This window comes from Talpa occidentalis, unplaced genomic scaffold, assembly GCF_014898055.3.
Source record: "Talpa occidentalis isolate TD23 unplaced genomic scaffold, MPIMG_talOcc4v2.1 talOcc4.6, whole genome shotgun sequence".
NCBI classification, from domain to species: domain Eukaryota; kingdom Metazoa; phylum Chordata; class Mammalia; order Eulipotyphla; family Talpidae; genus Talpa; species Talpa occidentalis.
In genome coordinates, this window is record NW_023604972.1 from 93,043,542 (window position 1) to 93,070,135 (window position 26,594).

Genomic DNA, 26,594 nt, shown 5'->3' on the forward strand with positions numbered 1-26,594 from the left:
TAGCATGCAGCTATAAATTGATAGAGAAGAAAAAATAAGTTAGACATTTGAATGCATATGATTTAGTAAATTTAACTATTAAAGGTATTTTTGGTTTCAAACAGTCAAAATAAAGCATATTGTAGAAACATTAAATATTGGAAGTTTCCATTTTTTCCAACAGAAATAAGCAGTGGCAGAGTTGTGTATATATCATTGGCAACTATTTTACCTGTGAGAATTCTCTAGTGGTGGTTAGAAATCTCATACAGTGATTTGGAATATATGAGTGGTCAGAAGTGAAAGTGGTAGGTAACAAAAAAGAGCATCAGGAATATCAACCAGTCATAACAAGGGGCTGCTATACTATAGTGTGACTTTACCACCATTTGGCAGTTTTCCTAGAACTGTTGATGTTGTTTAGGTTGATTTAATCTGATTTATGGCTTTATTTATGATTTACTATTCCTGATTTTTAGCATCTCAAATTGTCATAAATCTCAGTGAATTGCTTACAAATTAATGGCATATTGTAAAACTGCAAATTAACATATTCTCTCAGCTTTAAAGGTATTATATGCCTTTTCTATTTGATTAAAAAATTTTATGGAAATGTCTGTATTTAAATATCAGGGGAACTTAATGACCATCTAGAGTTTATAAGAAAATGATTAATTATATATAATATATTGCAGAAAAGCATTTGTGTTTTTGCCTAGTGTTAGAGGGATTAGAAAAAGTAGTAAATGACATTGGCAGAAGTTTGCTTTCCTCGAGTAGAGGGCAGTAAGATAAAGGGTGATTCTAGAGCCAGATTTCTGGTTCTCCATCTTTTTTCCAAGTAAACCTTGCGCAAATTGTTTAATATATATATATTTTTAACCTTTAGCATTTGCTTCAGCTGTTGTGTTTTGTATTTTGGAGAACACTTCTTATATTCTAGTTTTTTTGAATTAGCCCAAAGAGGGAATATCTTAAGATAACAGAAAAAGGAAATAACAGTTCAAGATTTTCTTTGGTTGTAGCATGTGATGTTCTCATCCTTTATATTATCCCTAAATTGCCTATATTTTCTAATGCAGACTCTTAATTTTTATTAACTTTTAAACTTTTTGGTATTAACAAAAATAGTAACAAAAACAAAACATACAAATTAGTGGTTGTCTTAACAAGCATAGGAATTTTAAAAGCTATTATATATATATCACAACTTGAACTGAGGATAATAAAGATTATTTTATTATTATGACAATTCACCTTGTGATGTAGATTTGGTATAAATATTGGATAGTTGTATACTAGTTATTTAATGTTCATGAATTTTGAAAAGAAAATCTAGTGTTCTTTTTATTATTTGAATCTAATAGTTTTTAGTTGTGATTACTTTTTGGACCTCACTGAACACAAACTCTGAACATTTCCTTCCCATGGATATGTTATGGAGAGTGCTTGGATTTGGTGACGCTTTGATTTCAGATTCTAACCTGGGGAGCTTAACCATCATTTGGAATTTGTTTTTTAAGAAAATGTTATGTGAGCTATACATTTACTCTCAAGTGGGAAGACTGCATTAAAAGTTGACCACCATAATATGACCAAAATACTAAGACCTTCTATAAAATTTATTCACAGGTTTTTGCTTGCCACTTTCAGTGTTAATTGTTCTAGTACTTTAATGACAGAATACCCATTAATCTTGGTGAAGAACCACTAAGTATGTTAAAACATTTTTTTTTGTGCATAGATCTTTTGGAAGTTTATTGGAAAATACTTACGTGAGAGAACCTTGCTGTTCACTCATCTTTAGGATATCAATTCAGTGGCTCATTCATTAGTGGTAAAACATGATAGAATGTGTGCGTCAGTTGAACAGACCTAACAAAATATATTTTCAGTGACCAGCTTTTATTTTTCCTTATTGTCTCTGGATTTTAGTGCATTAGTGTTGGGGGACACCTAGCTCAGTTATCTACACAATTTCTCAAATTTTAGAAGAAATTTTGATTTAGTACAATAGGATGATAAAATGAAACAGTTATTCACACTCTGGTGTCAATGTAGTTTAGGACTGCAAATTTCATTACTCCATTCCTCTTTACCTTTCTAATGAACATCTCACTTTATTTAGTGAGGCCATACAAACTACATCTTTACTCATTCATTCATCAATGGGCATTTAGGCGGTTTCCACATTATTTTTTGGCATTTAATGTTAACATTGACAAATAGTGCAATTTAAGTTGTGGTTTGTCAAAGTTTCAAGTTGCAGTGTCTTTCATTGCCCTACCTGTGAGATAAATTGACTTGGGTATGATTGTTTCAGTTCCTTATAATTTAGTAAGGACTGATTTGTGTCCATAAAAATTAGTTCGTGAGTCCTTTGAGTAAAACTGTCACAATTCTTTTTTTTTTTTTTTTTTAGAGGCATGTTTTATTTATTTGTTTATTTGTTTGTTTTGTTTATACATGCACTGGGTACAGTCAGAAGCACGGGAGGGTGAGAGAATTCACCAGAGCCAGAGCGGGGAGTGGAGCAGGCAGAGGGACCGAAGTACACTGCTGAGGGGAGCAGCGGGCGGCAGGAGAGGTCTGCGCGCCATGTGGGACCCTCCTCCGGTGGCCGGGGAGCAGCCGGGGATCGAACCGGCGCTGCAGAGGCCGCGGGCAGCGTCGCAACCCAGCGCTCAACCGCTGCGCCACCGGGGAGGCCCCTAAAACTGTCACAATTCTTGCTATGAATATCAATTTTTCAAAATTGTGATTTATTGCTTAATATAATTGCTAGTAATAAGTAACTTCTTATACTAAGGTATATAAGGTAAATGTAGATTTCAGTGGCTTCTCTTTAGTTCCTTTTTAAATACAAAGTGCTACTACAAGTAAGTGAAATTCTCAGTATTTATCACTAAATTTATATGAAAACGGTAGCTCTAGAAAGCCTGGACTAGGAAATAAATGAACTCTGAAGGTAGGACCTCTCATTGTCCCTAACCTGGAACTCTTCTTTTTAAATCAAGTTATCTAAGTTAGTGTGTAATATTGATTGGATTAAGCACTGTTAGTAAAGAGTGTTTTAATTAGTTTTGTGGAACAGTGAAATATTCAGCCTTTTTTTTTTTTTTTTTTTTGAGAAAATATTGTTTTGAGAAAGTTTGTATTCCTTATTACATTTCCTCCTAAAACAGTCATTGGAGTTAAACTGGGATTTGCATCCTGACCATCTCACTTATTAGCTATAAGACTTCGGGCAAATTAAACGTCTGAGCTAGTCTAGTAAAAGAGGGGTATGAGAAGGGGTATAGTATCTAAGTCAGAGAGCCCTTTCAAAAGTAGATGAGATAATTAAATTCTAGTGTTGTACTAGACTGGGTGAATTTTCTCTCCTTGAATCTATTTTGCTTTATTTAGCCTTCTTCAATTTCCTGTAGGCTTCATTGATAGAATTATAAATATGCATTTTCTTCTAAACTTTTGCTTTAAGGTTCATATTGTCTTGTGGTATCTCATGTGAAAAAGTCTGAGGAAAGTGAAAAAATGTAGTGAACATCTCTTACTAAGTTATACAAAATCACTGAATTGGAAAACTTCTGATCAGTTCTCTTGTCTCTTATTATATTGAAAAACTTAGAGGAAATTTACCTTTAAGTCTGAGTTTGTTGGCTTTGCTATTGAATTTTCTCCATTGGATGTAAGTGAAATTACAGTATAACCCAGCCTTGAATAAATTCAGATTCCTAGATTAGCCCTGTCCAATAGAAATATGATTTGTGCCACATATGTAGTTGAAAATTTTCTAGTAGAGACATGAAAAAAGTAGGTGAATTTTAATAACATGTTTTATTTAACCCCATATACACAAAGTATTTTTAACGCACAAAAAATGAGATTTTTACATTGTTTTGTGCTAAGTCTTTGAAATCAGAAGTGTGGTATGTTTTGTATTTTTAGCACATTTCAGTTGGACTACTTACATTTCAAGAGCTATACATGTGGCTAGTTGCCACCATATTGAAAAGCACCAATCTTGATGAATAAGATGTAGTATTTATAGTAGTAGGTGACTTTCGCACAGTTAGCTGTGTGTGATGAAAGACCGTCAATAGTTACTGCTGGTTTGTCCTCATTTCTTCAGTCACTTATGTAGATGGTGCGAATTTAACCATCTTTGCAATCTCTGTCCCATAAATAATTTTCCCAGTTATTCCTGTCCATTATTGAATGTTTGTAAAATTTCAAAGGCCTTAAATGTGCTCTTTGATTACTGACAGCATAAATCAAACTTTCTTTTACCTTACATTAATAAAATTTATATGTGTGACTTGAACAAGGTGTTATTTTGAGTAAAATTCATTCCGTTTCATTGTGAAGATTAGGTTGGAGAAGAAGGGCTGGGTCAGAAGATAGGAGACTGGTAAGAAGGCTAGTACAGTCTACATATAAGAAAATGGGACCATTTGATCTGCCAGGAAAGAGGAGGGGAAGATGGAGAAATGACAGAGAGAGGGAGGAATGGCTAATAGAAGCTTGAGGATGATTGTGGTTGAAGGATTGTTTTTGTTTTTCTTTGCTGTGTGCAATTTAAAGATGGAGACTTGGGCCTCCCCCGTGGCGCAGCGGTTGAGCGCTGGGCTGCAAAGCTGCCCACAGCCTCTGCAGTGCTGGTTCGATCCCCAGCTGCCTTCGAGGGTCCCACATGGCACGCAGACCTCTCCTGGCGCCCACTCCTCCCCTCAGCAGTGTACTTCGGTCCTTCTGCCTGTTCTGTTCCCGTTCTGGCTCTGGTGAATTCTTTCACCCTCCCGTGCTTCTGACTGTACCCAGTGCTTGTATAAATAAATAAATAAATCTTTAAAAAAAAAATAAAGATGGTAACTTGAAATGTGGATATGAGGCATCCTGTTGAGAGGAGACAGCTAACTGATAGTGTAATCTTGGGAAGAGACAAAACTTAGATATGTAGGTTTTTTTTTCCTTCCCACATAGGTTTTTGTCAAGTTGGCTTAAACTTTTTGAACTTTAGAGAATATCTAACATTAATAAAAATAAAGGATAAAATATTTCTACTCGCTTTCCTCTTAAATTGAAAGATGAGAAGAAAGAAAGTAAAACTAGGGTTAAATTAAGTGGTGATTTAAAAGCAGTTTTAGATACAAGAATGTGGGAGTCTTTATGTGCACTATGGATCAGTAAATTTTCATAATTAGATAGAATTTGATATGAGAAAGATTTACTGAAAATACTTAATGGCCGTAAACTTTCTTACATTAAATTAAAAATCTTTTGAATATCTGACTAATTCCCCCTACCCAATCTACATATTTCATAAGTGATGGAATACTTAGGAGCATTTTATAGAGAAGGGACAAATGATGCTCAACCCATGCCAGAAATCCTAGGAACCATGACCGTCTGAACTTTTATTTTTTAAAATAAGATAAAATAGGGCATATTTCAAGCACTTACGAAATGTTAGTATTCTTTAAATTAGGATTACATTTTTAGAATTACTGATTTTTAAAAAAATGTTATTTCATCTATTAAAATTCTTGAAATAATTATGCGGAAGTCATAGTCATTTAATGGACACAGAAATATAGAGTTTTGGTTCCATTTGTTCTAGTTTTAAGGCTGGAGATGTGCTCAGTTTGCCATAGGTGATGGAGATTTTATTTTAAGGATTCTGAGGAGAGGACCAGGAAATACTACATAGTGTCTGAAATTGTAAAGAAACAGTGTCTGGGAGGTGATGAGGTTGTTCCTTAAGGCATGCTACCTGACTTTCACCTCCCTCCTGCCAAGCTGTGGAAGCCATTTTCATATGAAATCAGTAGTTATATACAGTTAAAAAATGAGATGCGCTGATTCAAGTGAAGTTTAGGAGGCTGATCTCTGCCACCCTCTTTTCCATCTTCTGCCCCTCCCACATGTCTCTATTTTCCTTCACCCTGAGATCGTTTTGAAAATCTACACCAAGTCATTATTGACTAGAATATGCAGTCATTCTGTTGGCTCTGTTTTTTTTTCTTTTTTTTTAAGATTTATTTATTTATGCATACAAGAGCTGGGGTACAGGCCAGAGATACAGGGGGCTGAGAGGATTCACCAGACAGAGCGGGAAACATAACAGACAGACTAACTGAAATACACTGCTGAAGGGAGCATTGGGCAAGACAGGAGCGGTCTGCTGCTCCATGTGGGTTTCTCTCTGGCTGGCCCGTGATGGAACTCCTGTTACAGAGGCTGCAGATTGCTTCACAGTGTGGTGCTTATAACCCTTGCGCCACCAGGGAGGCCCTGTTGGCTCTGTTTTTGCTTTAACTTATTGGCCTTGTTTTGCTTTGGGGACTCTTTAGAAACTAGTAATTGCCATTCCTTTCAGATGATACACCTGTTGCTCTCCATTCCCTTTTCTGGATTCCTTGTGAAAACTTCTTTTGTCTTTCTGCCAGGACTAATGTCTGCTTCTGTTGCTACCAATTAATGATCTTTGTTTCATATTTATGCTGCTCAAGGAAAAAAAAATCTAATTGATTAGTCATCCAATATAGTCACTTCTGTTGGGGTCTGCTAGGCTTCACAGAGGCTAGTTCCTTATTCTTTCATATGTAGGGAAGGTCACATGACACACAGGTTGGCCAAAGAACTGCTTCTGATTGCCTGCCTTAGAAGGTGGATGTGGTGGGGTTTTCTGTTGGATTTTTTGCCTATTCATTACATAAGATGTGCTATTCTTAATAGCTCAGTTAGAGTACTTTTTTTGTTTGATCCATAGCTTCTTGCTCGTATTAATGATAACCAGAACTTCAGCTGCTGTGTATTTTCCATGAGTAGGAACTGTATTAAGCAGTTCATGTGTAATAACTTATGAGCTATGTGATACATTTTCTAATGAAGAAACTGAGTCACAGTAATATGAAATATGGCATTTCATTAGTGGAACTCAGATTTGAATATAGGCAGTTTTCTTTTTTTTAAATAATAAATTTTATTTTTATATTCCCCATACAATTGCAAACGCCCCATTCTGACCCCAATCCTTCCCCTCCCGCCACCCACCCCCCAAAAAATGTCTCTGGTTCATAGTTTTTTGTTTTTGATTTTCACTTTCTTATATTCATTTTCCTGGTCCCTTATTTAAGTTTTCTAGATTCCTGCTATGAGTGAGACCATCCGGTATTTTTCTTTTTCTTTTTGGCTTATTTCGCTGAGCATGATCCCTTCCAGCGCCATCCATGTTGCTGCAAATTGCATGTGTTTATCTTTTTTGAATGCTGAGTAATATTCCATGGTATATATGTACCACATCTTCTTGATCCAGTCATCTATTTTTGGGCATTTGGGCTGTTTCCAAAGCTTAGCTATTGTAAATAGTGCTGCTATAAACATAGGGGTGCAGGTGCTCTTTGGAATTGATGTTTCTGTGTCCTTTGGGTAAATACCTAGGAGTGGAATTGCTGGATCATATGGAAGCTCTATGTTTAGTAGGTCCAGAAATCTCCACACAGCTCTCCATAGTGGTTGGACCAGTTTGCACTCCCACCAACAGTGCAGAAGAGTTCCTTTTTCTCCACAACCTCGCCAACATTTGTTGTTGCTAGTTTTTTTAATATGTGCCATTCTCACTGGTGTGAGATGGTATCTCACGGTAGTTTTGATTTGCATTTCCCTGATTACAAGTGATGTTGAACATTTTTTCATATGCCTGTTGGCCATTTGCATTTCCTCTTCAGAGAAGTTTCTTTTTAGCTCTTCTGCCCATTTTTTGACTGGGTTATTTTCTTTGTTGTTGCTGAGTCTCATCAGCTCTTTGCAGATTTTTGTGATCAGTCCTTTATCATTAGTGTTGGGTGCAAAAATGTTCTCCCAGTTGGTGGGGTTTCTCTTTGTTTTTGTTATTGTCTCTTTTGCTGTGCAGAAGCTCTTTAATTTGATGTAGTCCCAGCTGTTTATCTTTGCCTTCACTATCACTGCTTTGGGTGATGTGTCTGTAAAGATGTCTTTGATGTGCAAATCCCGTAGTGTTTCGCCTATATTTCCTTCTATGTATTTTATGGTTTCAGGTCTTATGTCTAGTTCTTTAATCCATTTTGAGTTGATTTTTGTGTATGGTGTGAGGTAGTGGTCAAGCTTCATTCTTTTGCATGTAGCGACCCAGTTTTCCCAGCACCATTTATTGAACAAACTTTCTTTGCTCCAATGCATAGTCTTTGCTCCTTTGTCAAAGATTAGTTGACCATAAATCTGTGGGTTTATTTCTGGATTTTCTATTCGATTCCATTGGTCTGTATGTCTGTTCTTGTGCCAATACCATGCAGTTTTGATGATTATGGCTTTGTAGTAGAGTTTGAAGTCTGGGAGTGTGATGCCTCCATTTCCTTCTTTTTTTTTTCAGTAGAGCTTTGGCTATTCGGGGTTTTTGGTGATTCCATATGAATTTCATCAATAATTGTTCTATTTCTTTGAAGAATGCCATTGAGATTTTGATTGGAATAGCATTGAATCTGTATATTGCTTTTGGTAGGATGGCCATTTTAATAATGTTTATTCTTCCAATCCATGAGCAGGGGATGTCTTTGCATTTCTTTGTGTCTTCTTCTATTTCTTTTAACAGTGTTTTATAGTTTTCTTTGTATAGGTCCTTTACCTCTTTTGTTAGATTTATTCCCAAATATTTGATTTTTTTTGTTTCGATAATAAAAGGGATGGTTTTTTTTGATTTCTTCTTCAGATTTATTTATTGTTTGTGTATAGGAAGGCTACTGACTTTTGCGTGTTGATTTTGTATCCTGCCACTTTACTGAACTGATAGATGAGTTGAATTAGTTTTTCTGTGGAGTTTTTGGGGTTCTCTATGTATATTATCATATCATCTGCAAAGAGTGATAGTTTGACTTCTTCTTTTCCTATTTGGATTCCTTGGATGTCTTTCTCTTGTCTTATTGCTCTGGCTAGGACTTCCAGTATTATATTGAAAAGCAGTGGTGAAAGTGGACCTCATTGTCTTGTTCCAGATCTTAATGGAATTGCTTTCAGCTTTTCACCATTGAGAATGATACTGGCTGTTTGCTTGTCATATATGGCCTTTATGATGTTGAGGTACGTTCCTTGTATCCCAAGAATTTCAAGGGCTTTTATCATGAATGGGTGTTGCACTTTGTCGAAAGCTTTCTCAGCATCTATTGATATTATCATATGGTTTTTATATTTCTTTTTGTTGATGTGTTGGATAACGTTGATTGATTTTCGGATGTTAAACCATCCTTGTGTCCCTGGAATGAATCCTACTTGGTCGTGGTGAATTACCTTATGGATACACTGTTGGATTCTGATAGCTAAAATTTTATTGAGGATTTTTGCATCAGTGTTCATTAGGGAGATTGGCATATATAGTTTTTTTTTTTTTTGCGTTGTCCTTGTTCGGTTTTGGTATTAGTGTAATGTTGGCTTCATAGAACGTGTTAGGAATTATACCTTCCTTCTCAATTTTTTGGAAGAGTTTGTGAAGGATAGGCACTAATTCGTCTCTGAATGTTTGGTAGAATTCATTTGTAAATCCATCAGGTCCTGGGCTTTTGTTTTTGGGGAGGTTTTTGATTACCATTTCAATTTCGCTAATTGTAATTGGTCTGTTTAGGTGTTCTATTTCTTCTTTATAGCTAGTTGGGTGATTGTAGAGTTGTAGGAATTTGTCCATCTCCTCTAGATTGTTGAACTTGTTTCCATATAACTGTTCATAGTAGTTATTAATTATTCTTTTGATTTCTGCTGTGTCCGTTGTGATTTCTCCTCTTTCATTTATTATCCTATTTATTTGTGCTTTCTCCCTTTTTGCCCTTGTGAGCCTGGCTAGGGGTTTGTCTATTTTATTGATTTTTTGTCTTGTTGATCTATCCATTGTTGATAGTGGTGTGTTGAAGTCTCCTACTACGTATGTGTTTTCTCTGATGTCTGTTTTCAGAGAGGACAACAGTTGTCTGATATATTTTGGTGCTCTTTCGTTTGGTGAGTATATGTTAATGAGTGTTATTTCTTCTTGAAGTATTGTCCCCTTAATCATAATGTAGTGACCATTGGGGTCTCTTTTTATTTTTTTGAGTTTGAAGTCTGTTTTATCTGATATAAGTATAGCTGTTCCTGCTTTCTTTTTTGGCCCATTTGCTTGTAGGATTGTTTTCCATCCTTTGACTTTGAGCCTATTTTTATCTTTTGTAGCTAAATGTGTTTCCTGGAGACAGCAAAAGGTTGGGTTTTGTTTCTTAATCCAGGCTGCAACTCTGTGTCTTTTTATTGAAGAGTTTAGTCCATTTACATTTAGATTTAATATTGATATGTTAGCATCTGTATTTGCCATTATGTTTGTCTTTCCTTTGATTTTATTTATTTATTTTAATAACTTTTTTTTTTTTTTTGGTCTTTTTCGTTGTTATTCGTCCCTCTGAGGTTCTGGCTTTAGGATTCCTTGTAGTATTTTTTGGAGTGGGGGTTTAGTCGTAATGAAATTCCGGAGTTTCTCTTTGTCTGGGAAGGTCCATATTCTTTCTTCATGGAGGAAAGAGAGCTTTGCGGGATAGAGTATTCTTGGTTGGCATCTGTTTTCTTGAAGTCTGTTGACTATGTCCCTCCACTCTCTCCTTGCCCGTAGTGTTTCTTCAGAGAAGTCTGATGTCAGCCTGATTGGTTTTCCTTTGAATGTTATCTGTGTCTTCCCTCTTGTCAGCTTCATTATTTTTTCCTTGTCCTGGATTCTTGGGAGCTTTACTATTATGTGTCTTGCTGTGTTTTTCCTTTCGTCGTGGAAGTTTGGTGTTCTTCTTGCTTCTTGTATATCAATTTTCAGCTCCTTCTTCGCATTTGGGAAGTTCTCTTCAATTATCTCCTGGAATATTTTCTCTGTTCCTACATCTCTCTCCTCTCCTTCTGGAATTCCTATAACTCTTATATTTCCTTTCCTTATGGAGTCAGATAGTTCCCGAAGTCTTTCTTCATTCTTTTTCCTTCGTACTTCTCTTTCCTTTTCTGTTTTGGTTCTTTTTATTTCTGTGTCTTCAAGAGTACTTATTCGTTCTTCCATTTCATCTATTCTGCTTTCATTGCTTTTCCCAGAGTTCTTTAGTTCCTCCATTAATTCTTTGATCTCCTGCATTTCTTTTATTTCCCTCTTTAGGGACTCTATTTCCTTCTTCTGATCTATCACTTTTTTAATCATGGCAATTTTAAATTCTCTTTCTGGAAGGCTCAGAAGTTCTTCCAAGTTGCTGTCGTTGCAATCTGGGGAGTGGTTTTCTTTTTGTGGTGTGCTTCTTTCCTGAGGAGTTGTTAGGTTGCGTGTGGTTCTTCTACTCCCTACTGTCTGTTTTCTAATTTGTCATATGTGTTGGGACACTGTGTTGCTCGGACTGACTGGCATCTTGGGTGAACTTCTCCGCTCCCCTCTGGCTCTTCCAGGAGCCATCTCTGTCTTCTGGGGGAGCTTTCTGCTGGTTTTAGGCAGTTTTTACTGAAGAAATGTCCCTGTTATAAAATGGCGAAGCGGGATGCAGTCCCTGCGCCTCCGGTTTCAGGCACACTCTTCTGCGCCCCGGTCTGCCCCGGACGTGGGTGCCTGCTCCCTCTGTGGGCTCAGACTGCTGGTCGGAAGGGGCCTGGCGTGGGGTGGGCTAACTTCCCGGCTGGCCACTGGGTCCTCCAGAAGCCTTCTGCCCTTTTCAAGCAGTCTTAAGAAATTTCCTGTTCTATGGGGTGTTAGTGACTTTTTTTTCCTGGTGGCTAGGTGGCGCCAGAGATCTCTCCTATTGTCCTTGGGGGCTGTTTTCGCCCCCCCACCCCGTGGGACAGGGAACAGAGCGGGAATGGTAGGGTAAACCTCAACAGCTTTGGGGTGCTGTGTCTGCCTTGTGCCCCACCGTCGTGGGGAACCCATGCCCCTAATTTCGTGCCCCGGGTCTCAGTTCAAAGCCCTCAGGTCCAGGACGCGGGCTGTAGCCCAGTTCAGTGCCGCGGGAATGGCGCCTTTTGCACCCGGCTCCTGTGCCTGGACGCCTGGTTCCTGCTTACTCAGGGAGGGATCTTCACCTCAGTGAGGACCTCTGCGCGTCACCCCGCAAGCCTAGGTCGCAGGCGCGGGGACCTGGGCAGCCGCGATCCAGGTCCGCGTTTTCTTTTCAAGCGCGCCAAGCGCGCCGCTTTCCTGCGCAAGCTTACCGGCAGCCCGGGCTGTGTGCGCATCTCCCGGGGTCTTTGTTCTTCTCTAATGGCGCCCGGAGCCGTTCGCTCACCGCCGCGGCAAATCCTGCAGGGTTCGCCTCAGCTCCCGTTCACGGGGTGTGGTGGCTGCAATAGTTCCTTTCCACTCACAGTCCCGCTTGCTGCTTCGTTTGTTCTTGTGGGTCGTTTTGGTTTGTTGTTTTCCTCCTCTCTGCCGGTCGGAGAGTGCCGCCTCTGTGGGCGGGGGAGGGGAGCAGGGTTCTGCGCTTCCCTCCCTTCTAGTCCTCTTTTATGGCCACTTTCCTCTTCGGGTAGTTTGCTGGAGTCACCCGTTTATCTTCCGTGTCCCAGTTCTCTCTGGGACCTGCTGCTTTTCCTCCCTATTAACTTTTTTTAATGGGAGATCTTACTCGCAGCGTCTCCTCGCCGCCATGTTGCTCTGCCCTCTTTCTGAATATAGGCAGTTTTCTAAACATTAAAACATACAATATGTAACATAACAGTTTATTTTAGAATTGTTCATTGAGATAAAATTAGTTTACAATACTGTATATTCAGGGGTATAGGTTCATACCTATTCATACTTGTTCAGATGCATATCGCCATACTACATCCACCACCAAAGCACCATGGTCCATTTTGGTCTCACTCTTTTTAACTGTCTTCATATTTAGCCTCATTTTTTTCAGTAAGTAGTTTTTTTTTTTTTTTAAAGATCTATTTATTTATGCATACAAAAGCTGGGGTACAGGCCAGAGGTGTGGGTGGTGAAAGGATTCACCAGAGACAGAGTGGGCAGCAGAACAGGCAGACTGAAATACACTGCTGAGGGGAGCAGTGGGTGATTCAAGAGGTCTGCTGTGCCATGTGGGTAGCTCCCTGGCCAGGGATTGAACTCATGCTGCAGTGGTTGCGGATAGCTTCATAGGTTGCATCTTTATCCCTTGCACCACCAGGGAGGCCCCAGTAAGTAGTTCTTGATTATTACTATTGCTACTACCCTGTCTGTCTTTCTTTGGATTTTTTCCCCTTGGGGTAGTAATGATGACTCAAGAAACAAGCTATTACCAGACAAGTATGATAAAATAAAAAAAAAAAAAAACCTATTTACCTAATTCTTGTATTCATAGAATTCATAATCTTATTTGGGGAAAAAGGACTTGAATGAAGATCACCATAGTCAAGTGAAATAAATGTTAAAGTGGGAAGGCATCCCAAGGATTGCTGGTTAACACATGAGGTAGTCTTGGGATTGAATCATTAAAGAAGAGGAGGAGTTTGATTGACTGATCATGTCTAGAGGAGGACTTCCACTACAGGAACAAATGTTAAGACATATTATGGTGTCTGAGCACTCACAAGTCACCTGATATTTGTAAATGGTGTTGGGGGTGACTGTTGAGACTGCAGCCAGACCATGTGGATTTCATAAATCTCTGCTCTCCCTAAACACACTTCTAAATTAACCACAGTAATGCCAACTTGAATAATTTGATTAAAACATTCACATTTCTGGCTTCTTTACTTTCTTCTGAGGCATAATCCCTTCTCAATAAATTCCTTGCTCCTCAAGTTGTCTGTGTCTTTTAATTTATCCTTACTTTTTGCCAACTCTAGGCTCCTCATGTAGTTGTTTGTTTCATTTGTTTAGGGAGAATGATCTGGCAAGTTGAGAGTGGTTATGAGAGTTGGTGAGACAAAAGTAGGCCGGGGCTAGACTACTCAGAAGCCATGTATCACATTTTGAGGAATTTGTATTTTATAATTAGTGGAGAGCTGCTAAAATATCTGAACTAAATGAGGGATGGGGGAGGGGTTAGAGGAAGGGAATTACAAGATTAGTTTTTTATTTTTGAAGAGCAACTTAGACTATGTTAAGGGCTATAACTACAGAAGGTACAGTATAGGCAAGAAAGCATTGATCCTCAGATTAGTAGCAGCATCACCTGAGAACTTGTTAGAAAAAGAGATGCTCAGGGTCTACCCTACACCTAACTTAATCAGAAATTCTGGGGGTAGGTTACAGTGATCGCTTGTTTTGATTCTAATGAGCACCGAAATTTGAGCGTAGGGATACCAAGGCTAATGTGGCTGAAATATCGTTTGCAAATGTGTTTAACGTTATGTATTGATTTTGATTAGGTGTTCATTATGTTTGAGTTTTGCATTAATGATTAAGAAATAGAAAATAGAATAGCTATGTAGATTTTGTGATTTAGTTATTTATCTGAATGCCTAAAATTAAAAGATATGAAGAACTAGTACTGTGTGGGTAATCCATTATACTTCGAAAAGGGGAGACAGTTCAGGATCTTGTGGGAAGATAAACCATAGTCAAGAGGAGATACTGAAGTAGAATAAAACAAGTAAGAGGTGATTAATGCTCTAGATGTTGCCAGTACTTATTTGTAACATGGTGCTTACATCGTCAGTATGGAAAACTGGTTGAAGATATTATTAAAAAAGGGGGGAACACCAGCTGTTTGCGTAGCCCAAAGGAAAAGATGGTGGGTTTCTCCAAGATTTGCTAAGATGTCCTTATACAATTAGTTCCACATAGCTATCAATATTAAGAGGTGGTCTATTTTCATTCTTTATATAATAGCTAAGCAGCAGATTTGCATCTAACCCAGATTTCATGTTTTTCTTTGAGGGTGTGAGGGTTGTGGGTTTAAATTTCACCAGGGTGCGAGTGTTGTGGGTTTAAATTTCACCATTGTTGGAATGGACCTAAGTCTGATAATCTTCCTTTATTTCCCTCTGTTAACTTGCTGGATGACCAGACGTACAGATAAAGCAAATACAGATAAATCAAAATTGTGTCATAAAGGATAAGTAATCTCCTTGTCTTCAAATTTTGTTCCAGGACCCATCAGTTACACAAGTGACAAGAAATGTTCCACCAGGACTTGATGAATACAATCCATTCTCTGATTCTAGAACAGTAAGACTATTCTTCATTGGATTACTTTTAAATGTTGAAATTAAATAGGGATGGTTCCTGTTTAGTTTGGTTAAACTTTTATGTAGAATTTAGCTAGTTAATTTTTTTTAGTAGGAAGTAATAATTGAAAATTACCTTTAGAGTCTAGTGACATACTGCACATTTTCTTTTTCTACAGATGAAATTGCTAATAATCCCTCTAAGTTGTAAATCTTGTAATACTTTAAGTAGAAAAGTGGCTTTTTTGTTAAATATGATGTCTTCATGGTAATGTGGGTAATGCTTTTATTAAAATGAGAGACCTATCTATGGAACTGTGTGCCATGAGTATTTTTGTCATTTTGATTAGGCTATTTCGAATAGCATCACCGTCTGCTCTGGAAGACTAGAACCTTTAGGACTTTATCTAGACTAGGAAAGCATTTTCTTTTCAAAATTTAGTTTTGACTTATAAAATGTAGGGGTATTAAAAAAAAATCCTTATACCACAGGTTTCTCTATTCTGAAGGCATATTGGAAGTACCTGGAGAACTTTATTACACTATCTGTTAGGGCCCTAAACTCTTACAATTAGGACTATTTTGTGTTTTAGCATTTGTGATTTTTTTTTAAAGATTTATTTATTTATTTATACAAGCACTGGGTACAGTCAGAAACGTGGGAGGGTGAGAGAATTCACCAGAGCGGAGAGCAGAACAGGCAGATTGACGAAGCACACTGCTGAGAGGAGCAGCGGGCGGCAGGAGAGGTCTGCGGGCCATGTGGGACCCTTGCCCAGTGGCGGCGGTGGAACCTGTGCTGCAGAGGCTGTGGGCAGCTTCGCAACCCAGCGCTCAACCGCTGCACCACCGGGGAGGCCCATTTTTGATTGTTTTATTGGGAATCGCTTTTGAGAACTATTGAGAGATTTCTGTAGAGCATTCTGACAAATAACTGTTTTTTGCATTTGCATCTTTGACTTAGATAACACATTCAGGAGGTCCCTCATTTTAGACATTGTTGGCTTACTCTTCATCCTCTTAAAGATACTGAAGCTCTTGTATGCTTGGATTTACATATTATTATTACAATATTATTACATAATTCTTGGTCATTTCTTCCTATGTTTTTCATAGTCTAGAAAATAATTCTAAAAGATTATGTTGATTTTTTTACTTAGAAATTTCAAGATGTGTTATATTAACTCTTTAGGTTTAGGAAGAGTGTTGAACTAAGTGAAAAGATTAAAATAAGATTTAGTTTATAATTTTTTTTTTAAAGATTTATTTATACACGAACTAGGGTATAGGCCAGATACGCAGGACGGTGAGAGGATTCACTAGAGACAGCGGGGAACAGAACAGGCAGACTGACAAAATACACTGCTGTGGGGAGCAGCGGGTGAGACAGGAGAGGTCTGCTCACCATGTGGATTGCTCTGAGGCCAGTGGGGATCAAACTGGCACTGCAGAGGCTGTGGACAGCTTCACAGCGTGACACTCAACCACCTGCGCCACCAGGGGAACTCCTAGTTCATAATTTTTACTTTATTTCGCAGTCCTCATTTAACAGATTTTGCTTTTGTGCAACAATTGCAGTCCAGGCTGGGAATCCTAAAATGTACATTAAGCAAGTAAATTGCAAAATGAATTATGTCAATTTCCTTCCTTATAGGAAATTAGTGCTGTTACTATATGAGTTTGATTTGGTAGTAGTAGAAAGGAAAAAATAATAAGAACTCTGGTATATTTTATTTTATATGTAGTTCTTCTAACATAGATGGGAACAAGATTTATTAAAGTTTTCTGATAAAGAATAAAAAGATTTTTATGTGATTTTGGGAAGATTTTTACTAGCAAGAAATAGTTTTAAGCTTTTTTACAGCTTTAGATTACTCTTATCTGTAGTGATAGTATTATCAAGTGGTCTACTTAGTGTCTGCTCTAAATCTGATATCTTAATTGAATTCTTAAAATAACATTCAAGATGGTATTCTTTATTTTTCTGATCAAAAATATGCATCAAAGGTCATACAAACTAAGTAGGTGGCTAAACTGGTTTACTAACACATCTGTTTTCTATAGTGTTTGCCTTTTCAATTTTGCTAGTGCTGATTTTCGAGATAGATGCTAAGAAATAGAAGATATGTTACAGGGCAACCCCAATGTGAAATGGGTTGCCTCACTGTGGGCCCTCACCCACACACTTAAAAGGGACTTATAATAAGACTCAACTGCAGGCATATACCACAGAAAGGTTAATAAAGGGTTCATGTATAAGAAGAGGGAAAATGAAGAAAGGAATAACTCAAGGAGGAAAAAAAAAAAGAGATAAATTGGTAAACGTGTCCTACTAGTAGTTCCCCTGAGCTGGGACCCCAGAAGCATGCTGAAAACTGGTGAAAAACCAAAACCAACAGCCCTCCTCTACCCCTCCACCCCCTCAAGTCCACATGTCTCTGGTTATATACCAAGCTTGGCTGCTTAACTCCACCCTTAAGTCCCAGTGCTCCTCCCTTTGATGGTGATATCATTATGGGGTTTGTAATCCTTGGTGCCTTGCCTTGGATCTCTGTGGTCCATAAAACCTAAATGTGGGGTTTGTTCAGGACATCCTTTCCCCCCAACAGATAACAGTCCTTGTCTTTAAAAAATTTCTTACCTAGTTAGGATTTTAAAAATTATACAAAGAAGATACTGCCTAAGATAAATAAAACAAAAATGTAGGTTGTGGTCCTTAATATTGAAACTTACAATCAAGGCAAGGTTTTCTCAGCAGTCTTGAGTAGATAGCTGGGGATTCATGGAATGTTAATTTACAATAAGACACTTTTTTTTTTTTTTGAAGATTTATTTATTTATGCATACAGGAACTGGAATACAGGCCAGAGATGTTGGGGGTGGGGCGTGGTGAGAAGATTCACCAGAGACAGTGGGGAACAGAACAGGCAGACCAACTGAAGTTTACCATTGAGGGGAGCAGCGGGCCAGTCAGGAGAGGTCAGCTGCGCCATGTGGGTTGCTCCCTGGCCCGATGGGGATCGAACTCCTGCTGCAGAAGCTGCAGATTGCTTCATAGTGTGGTGCTTAACCCCTTGCGCCACCAGGGAGGCACCTACAATAACACTTTTTTAGATTTGATAAGCAGTGATAATAATGTCAGAAAAATAATTGTTACGAAAGAACTTGTGAATTTTCCACTGACCTTTTTGCATGGAAAGCACAGTTAAAATAATTAAATTCATTTGTTTTCTATATGGTATTATTTCAGAAATTTGTCCTTTTACAGGGTTTTGATTATTTTCTAAAACAGACTAGATGTATTCAGATAATTGATTAGGTGATATGTTAGATCTTGGTCTGAATACTATTTTAGTTGGCTGATGTTGTATTTGTTTTTGAAAAATGTTTATGAAAATGAAGCCTCTTGATGGTTGGATAGGAGTATGGTAAATTACTTGAGGTCAAGTCGGAACATCTTGAGCCAAGCGCCAAGCAAGTGTATAACTTGGTAGTTTAGAAAGTTCCAATATTTTACTTTTACTTTTTTTAAAGTTAGTTTTACGTTCATATTTAGCTTTCTGCTTTTTTTTTTTTTCCCCCAAATACTCAATTTTTCTCCACTGGGCCAAGGCATTTAACAAATCACCACTTGTGTTGGACTGGATCATCTCCTTTGACAAACAAAACTATAAACTACTTCTTGTGTGTCACTGATATGCCCACTTTCTGTTTTGCTAAGAAAGAGGTGTTTAATCGTATAACGATCTTTTTCGCACAACTGCTGCCATAATAACAGTTGCAGACTAGTAACTGGAATAACTTTCTGCTTAAGGTATTAACTAAATAAAGGAGACAACAGATTTAAATAATTGAATGCTTTAAATAATTTACAGTTAATTCATTCTATAAATTCAGAGAAAGGAGTGGTCACAAGATATCTTACAGTACAAATTAAATCAGTCTGTTGTCAGTATAATGGAGACTGTTCAGCACTTGAAATGTGGTGAATTGTGAATTATGAAGTACTGTAAAAATTCAGAATAGTCTTGAGATATGACGTAATTTTTTGGTTTGAATTCAAAATGTATTTTCCCCATTGAAATTATGTTGAGCATGGTAGGTATGTTTCCTGGCTTAACCTATAAAGTTGAATGCATACATTACTAGAAGAATTAGTTTATACATGACAAATGATGGGGAATGTTTTTCCTATAAATTAGGTAACAGTTTAAAATGCCTACTGCAGCTTGATTGTTAATAGTTTCAGTCACTGATGATAGCATTCATCACTTTAGGTACCAGGGTACCTATCCATGTGGGAGGACTGTGGCACCGTTTATTTTTTTAATTATTTTTAAATTATTTTTTTATTTTATTTTTAAATTTTTAAATTTTTTTTTATTATTTTTTTATTTGTATTTTTTTTTTTTATTTTAGGTACTGTTGATGCAATTCCTTAAAGGCATTTATCAGTGTCTAGTTTGTTGTCAAATTTTCTTCAGAAATAGGCTGCCTAGTTACTTTTTCACTCTTCTAGTTGTTGCTATATATGACTTCTTTTACATGTAACAGCAAGATATGTCTGTGCTTTCTGTAAGGAAAAAAAAAAAAACTGAAGAGAAGAAAATTCCAAATACTCCAAGTCTAAGAGGCCATTTTCTGACCATAAGAACATAGATAATTGACTTATGTAAGTCGAATTACTTCTAAGATAATTGAGAATATGAGCTAGACTGAGAGGAATAGACCTGGATTCTACTCTATTAATAGGCCCTTCTAATAATTGGTAATTTTAAGCAAACCATCTGAGCACATTGGGACTTTTTTTCAATGTGTAACAATGGAGGCAGAGAGGAAGATGTAGAGTTAAATGATTTCTAATATTGGTTTCTTTTTAAAAATTGGATAAAATTTTTAACTCCAGGGACTGGCTGGATATATTTGCACATAGTAAATATACTACTACTAAAGCATTGACTACTCCAAAAGCTTTTTATATACTTTAATACTTTATTTTCTCTTCCTTTGCATGTCTTTTCTTCCCCCCCCCCACCCTTTTTAAACTTTTCCTTTCTCCTCTACTTTTCATTGTTGTCTTTCTTGGGTGGCGTGCACTGTTTGTTCCAGAAACAGTTGTCTTTGTTTCTAGTGTCATTTAACGGCAAGTATTCCCTTCTTTCCTCTTAGTGTCTTTGACAAGAAATATCTGAGTCCACTTTGGAACAGCTTCTTTTCCTATAGCTAATCAGTTGTCACATCCTGTCACTTAAACCTCCAGGAGAAATTGTCTTTTTGTTCTTTTTATTCTATTGCTAAACTGTCCTAATTCAGACACACATGTGAAATAATGACTATGTACTTACTGGTCTTAAATTTTTCTTCTTTAAACCATTTTTTTTTTGGTACTCTGATGAGAATTATTTTCCTAAAACAGAGGTCATATTGTCTTTTTTTCTTAGGTGTATAATCAATGTGTACATTTCTATCTAGTAGTGTGGCATGTAGAGCCTTCTAGGATTTGAGTTTAAATTGTTTTTTTTTTTTTAAATTTTATGGATGTTATTTTTTAGAGTTTTGGGTTTACAGAAAACTTGAGCAGAAAATCCAGGGTGCCTGTGTTATCCTCCTCAGGTACTGCCTTTTTAGTCTTCTAATACACCATATGCTCCAACTGAAGTCATGTACTCATTAACCTGCAGCCAGACTGAGAACACCTCCCCTAGGCCTTTTTTGTTCATTAAAGGACTCAAGAGAGACTCCGTGATCATAATCTAACTTACTTGGTTATTCTTGCCTTCTTCAATGGGTCATCAGAAATTATTGTAGGTGTATTAATTTTCTCTTACTCTGAAACAAGTTATCACAAAGTTCACAGTTTGAAACAACACACACTTATTATCTCATGGTTTCTGTGCATAGCTTAATTGGTTCATTTTCTCAGGGTTTCATAAGGCAATGATCAAGGTGCTGTCTGGGTTACATTTTCATCTAGTCTTTATTGGGGAAGCATCTGCTTCCAAGTATATTCATGTTGGCAGAATTAATATCCTTGAGATTGTATGACTAAGGGCTCTGGCTTTTTGCTGTCAGCTGGAGACTACCCTCAGGTTATAGGTACTAGTTACAGTTCCCAGAGATACATAGTTCTCTCTACATGGATGTCTTCAACTTGAGCACTTATCAGATCTGCAGAGATTTTCATTCACCTAGTCTGCTAAGATGAAGTCTTCTATAATGTAGCCTAATCCAGGAAATGATATCACATCATTTTTACAATATCTTTCTTTTGCTCATGAAGTAGAGGGGAGAATCATTGCCGTTCACCTTCAGATCTGTACACCATACTGGGAATAAGATGGCACATTAGGATAAAGACTGTTAATTCTCCATCTCTTCAGGCCCATTTTAAAGGTCAGAGTAGAGTCCAGAACACATATCTCAAACACTTGACTGCCCTAAAGAGAGCAATATTAATTTCTTTATGCCTTTAGTTCCTTATTTATGTCACTCTCTACAAGAAAACTGACTTCCAGGGTGCTTCTCATTTCAGGGGTTTTAATCTTCACGATACTTTGTACATCTGTTTTTTGCTAATTCCTGAAACTTTCCATTGTGCTTTCTGAAAGTCACAGGCTATCTTCGTCAAAACCCTTTATATCTTCCTCTTCTTTTTTGAAAGTTTTGTCTTTTGCTTTGTGGAATGTGGCCTTTTCTACAAGGGCACTGCATCCCCTGCAACCTTCTCAAAAAACTAGCTGCTTTTGCACTATTTATAATAGCTAAACTTTGGAAACAACCCACATGCCCAAAAATAGATGACTGAATCAAGAAGATGTGGTACATATATCCAATGAAATATTACTCAGCTATCAAAAAAGATAAACTCATGCAATTTGCAGCAACATGGATGGAGCTGGAAGGGATCATGCTCAGAGAAATAAGCCAGAAAGAAAAAGAAAAATACCGATGGTCACTCATAGCAGGAATCTAGAAAACCTAAATAAGGGACCAGGAAAAAGAATAACTATAAGAAAGAAAAAATCAAAATCAACAAACAACTATAAATCAGAGACACACTATGGGGAGGTGGGGAAAGGAGGGATTAGGGTCAAAATAAGGGGGGTGCAATTGTAGGGGAATATAAAAATAAAAAAAAATAGCTGCTTTTTCTCTCATAGTTATCAGGCATAAAGGTGTGGTAGACAGATATATTTGTTTCTCATTGCTGCCTCCAGATAGCTTTCTTTCTTCCTGAGTAAAAAAAAAAAATCCCAACCTGAATGAAGACTGGTCTAAATAACCCCTATTAAAAACAGTATGGGTATTTCTGAAAAGATTAAAAATGAAGCTATAAGGGCCTCCCCGGTGGTGCAGCGGTTGAGCACTGGGCTATGAAGCTGCCCGCAGTCTGCAGCGCTGGTTCAATCCCTGGCCACTGGCGAGGGACCCACATGGTCCCTCGCAGACCTGTCCTGCTGTGCCCGCTGCTCCCCTCAGCAGTGTACTTCAATCCCTCTGCCTGTTCTGCACCCCGCTGTGGCTCTGGTGAATTCTCTCACCCTCCTGCGCTTCTGACTGTACCCAGTGCTTGTATAAATAAATAAATCTTTTAAAAAAAAAAAAACCTTAAAAAAAAGAAGCCATAAGACTCCGTAATGCCACCTCTAGGTATCTACCCAAAGAATTCAAAAACACTAATTCAAAAAGAAACTTGCACAACTATTTACTAACCAAGATATGGAAGCAACCTAAATACCCCAAAAAACCGATAGTGAAGTGAGAACATGGAGCATATAAACACAGTGGACTATTACTCAGCAATCAAAAAAAGATAAACTCAATGCCATTTGTGGCAGCATGGATGGAGCTGGAAGGGATTATGCTAAGTGAAATAAGTCAGAAGGAAAAAGATAAATATCAAATGGTGTCACATGTGGAGTATAGAGAAACTAAGCAAAGGATCAGGTGAAGACAGATTATGAACTAACCCTTGAAAGCTGACTATAGACCTATAGCATCCAGAGGGGAAATGGGTGATAACAAAGTGTGAAGTGAGCACAAAGGACTATGGTGGTAGACTAGGGTGACCAGAAGGTGCACTACAATAACTGTACCTGAAAAAGGGAGCCTGTACTTCCAGAATTCCAATGTAAATCAATACACATAAAAAAAATCCCACCAATGGAAACTACCTAGGTGGATCAGGAAGATAGGGTATAATACACAATGGAATACTACTCAGCTATTTAAAAAGACAAACTCTTGCCATTTGTGACAACATGGATGGGGCTGGAGGGGATTATGCTAAACAGAATAAGCCAGGAGAAATACAAATACCAGATGATGTCACTTATATGTGGAATATTGAAAAAACAAAGCATCAGATAAAGCCAAAAGCACTATTAGCAAACCCTAGAAATTGACTGTAAGTGATTAAGGGGGTGGGGGAATGAGATGGGTGAGAACAAAGTTGGGGCCAGAGCATAGTGGACTGTGGTGGTGGACACTGGTTGCTTTGGTGGTGGGTGTGGTGTAGTATCACCACATGGAGGGGGAGAGCCTATACCTCTAAAACAGACGACATTGCAAACTAATGTTACCTCGATTAAAAAAAATCCACCTTTGAATCTCATGTCATAAGGTTATAATTGGGTGCTCCCATTTATTGTGGTTGTCATATATACTAATCCCTAAACTACCCCTTATTTCTCTTTTTTTAATTTAAATTTAGTTCTTGGTTCACCATTGCTCTTTCTAATACTATTTGTATTTTGAATTCTTAATGATGATCTTTCCAATGTTCTGTCTTCCCAGTACTTCGACTTATGTTGTCTTCCATTGATTTTTTTTTTTTTTTTTTTTTTTTTTTTTTACCTTATGTGTTACCTCATGTTACTTTCATGGTCCTAGCCCAGATCAATTTTTATTCCTTAACTTCTGTAATCTTGACTTCTTGTATCTGTTTAGTCATTTTTCTAGTTCCTCAATTTCAGCACATCTTTCAAGTCCACTAAATTTTGTTGATCTTACTATGTCACTGCCCTTTATTCACCCCTTGTTCTCTCTTATCAGCCTTCAGTTCCATATTCTGACAATATAATCACTCTCTTGCATGCACCCTCATCTCACTTGCCTTGCTTTCTCCCCCTCTGATTTAATCCTTTGGCTAAAACCCACGTCTTGGTTAAAGTAATCTGTCTGTTCTCTGTCCTTAACCTAGCAGCTAACTCTGACTGCAGAAACATACATGACCATATTGAATGATTTCACTTTTAGTTCATGACCAACTCTGTTTTACTGAATGGTCTAGTCATTTGTCTGCTTTCTTCATCTCTCTCCTCATCTTTAAAATTGCTTCTCCTATCCTCACTCTGAATGTCCTACCTTTTTATTTCACTGAGAAAATTGAAGCCCTCAGCAGAGAACATCCACATATTCCCACCACCACATCCACCTCCCTACCAGCATTTATACCCCAATATTCTTCTTTCTTGCCTGTTATTTATAGATGAACTGTCTGTATTTTTGTATGAAGCCATTTTCTGTATTTGTGCAATGGATTTCACCTATTTTTACCTTAACTTTGCTAATAAACCCCTCTCCTACAAAATTAGTATTTCTACTTTCTATTGGATCACTCATATCATCATCAAAACATGTATTTTTTTCCATCTTAGAAAAAAATCAAAAGTTAGTTCATTTATTTAAACAGCTTTATTGAGATATAATTAATGTACCATACGTCAATTTAAAGTGTATAGTTCAGGGCCTCCCCGGTGGCGCAGCGGTTGAGTGCTGGGTTGCGAAGCTGCCCGCAGCCTCTGCAGCGCTGGTTCAATCCCCGGCTGCTCCCCGGCCACCGGAGGAGGGTCCCGCATGGCGCGCAGACCTCTCCTGCCGCCCGCTGCACCCCTCAGCAGTCTGCCCCTCATAAAATTTTTGTTCTACCCCCTCAAAGTCTTGTTTCCACCCTTTAGCAATTACTTCATTCTTCCCTACCTCTCTGCAGCCCAGGCAACCACTAATTTGCTTTCTGTCTCTATAAATTTTCCCATGTACATTATATATAAGTGATGTCATATAATACGGTTTTTTGTGACTGGTTTCTTTAAATTAGCATAATGCTTTCAGGTTTCACCATGAAAAACACATTTTTCATGTGTTTATTGACCCACTTGTATGTCGTCTTTGGAGAAACATCCTGATATTTTACTATTTTTTAAATGGGGTGTCTTTTTAATATTGAATTGTGAAATTATAATAGTGAATTGTCTTATATTCTGGATACAACTTTCTTATAAAATGTAAATTGAAAATTATTTTCTTCCTTTCTGTGGGATGTCTTTTCACTTTTTTTTTAATTTTTATATTCCCCATACAATTGCAACCTCCTTATTTTGACCCCAGTCCCTCCTTTCCCCGCCCCCTCACCCCCCATAGTGTGTCTCTGGTTCATAGTTGTTTTTTAATTTTAATTTTATTTTTTCTTTCTTATAGTTATTCTTTTTCCTGGTCCCTTATTTAGGTTTTCTAGATTCCTGCTATGAGTGAGACCATCCGGTATTTTTCTTTTTCTTTTTGGCTTATTTCACTGATCACAAAAATCTACAAAGAGCTGATGAGACTCAACAAAAACAAAGAAAATAATCCAGTCAAAAAATGGGCAGAAAAGCTAAAAAGAAACTTCTCTGAAGAGGAAATAAAAATGGCCAACAGGCATATGAAAAAATGTTCACTTTCTTGATAGTGTTCTCTGATACAGTTTTAATTTTGATGTCAAATTTATATATTTTTTCTTTGGTTACCTGTGTTTTGGTGTCATTTTAAAGAAACCATTCCTAACGCAAAGTTACAAAGGTTTACTCCTATATTCTCTTCTAAGAGTTGTTGAGCTTTAGTGCTTACATTTAGGTTTATGATCCATTTTTGATTGATTTTAATTTTCATGTTTATGAAATAGGTGTCCAATATAATTTTTTTTTGACTCATGACTATCAGTTGTATCAGCACCATTTGTTGAAAAGACTGTTCTTTAACATTGGATTATCTTGATATTCTTGTTGAAAATTATTGGATGATAATACAAGGTTTATTTTTATTTTATCTTTTTTTGAATTCACCTATGAACTATCACCATATTCTCTTGTGTTCATCTCTCCCCTGTTTTGCCCGTCTCTCCCCCTCCTTTGCTGTATGCTTCAGTTCTATGGATAGCTTGCTAGTTTTACATTTTTCTTGACCTTTTTTTTTTGGTCTCTCTATATTCCGCATATAAGTGAGACCATTGGTGTTTATCTTTTTCCTTCTGACTATTTTCAGCTAGCATAATCCCTTCCCGTTCCACCCATATTGCTGCAAATGGCATGAGTTTGTCTTTTTTGAGCACTGAGTAATATTTCCATTGTATAAATATATCACTTTTAAAAAAAAATCCATTTGCTTATTTTGGAGCATTTGGATTGTTTCTATATCTTGGCTATTTTTTT

General features: G+C 37.3%; 1 protein-coding gene across 1 annotated transcript in view; it reads left to right on the forward strand.

The window, feature by feature from the left end:
- Nucleotides 1–26,594, forward strand: part of SCAMP1 (secretory carrier membrane protein 1) — a 103,791-nt gene that overhangs the window by 17,299 nt on the left and 59,898 nt on the right. The window contains exon 2 of the mRNA XM_037530678.2: nucleotides 15,050–15,127. Within this exon, the coding sequence (XP_037386575.1) occupies nucleotides 15,050–15,127 (78 nt within the window). The remainder of the gene's footprint in view (nucleotides 1–15,049; nucleotides 15,128–26,594) is intronic.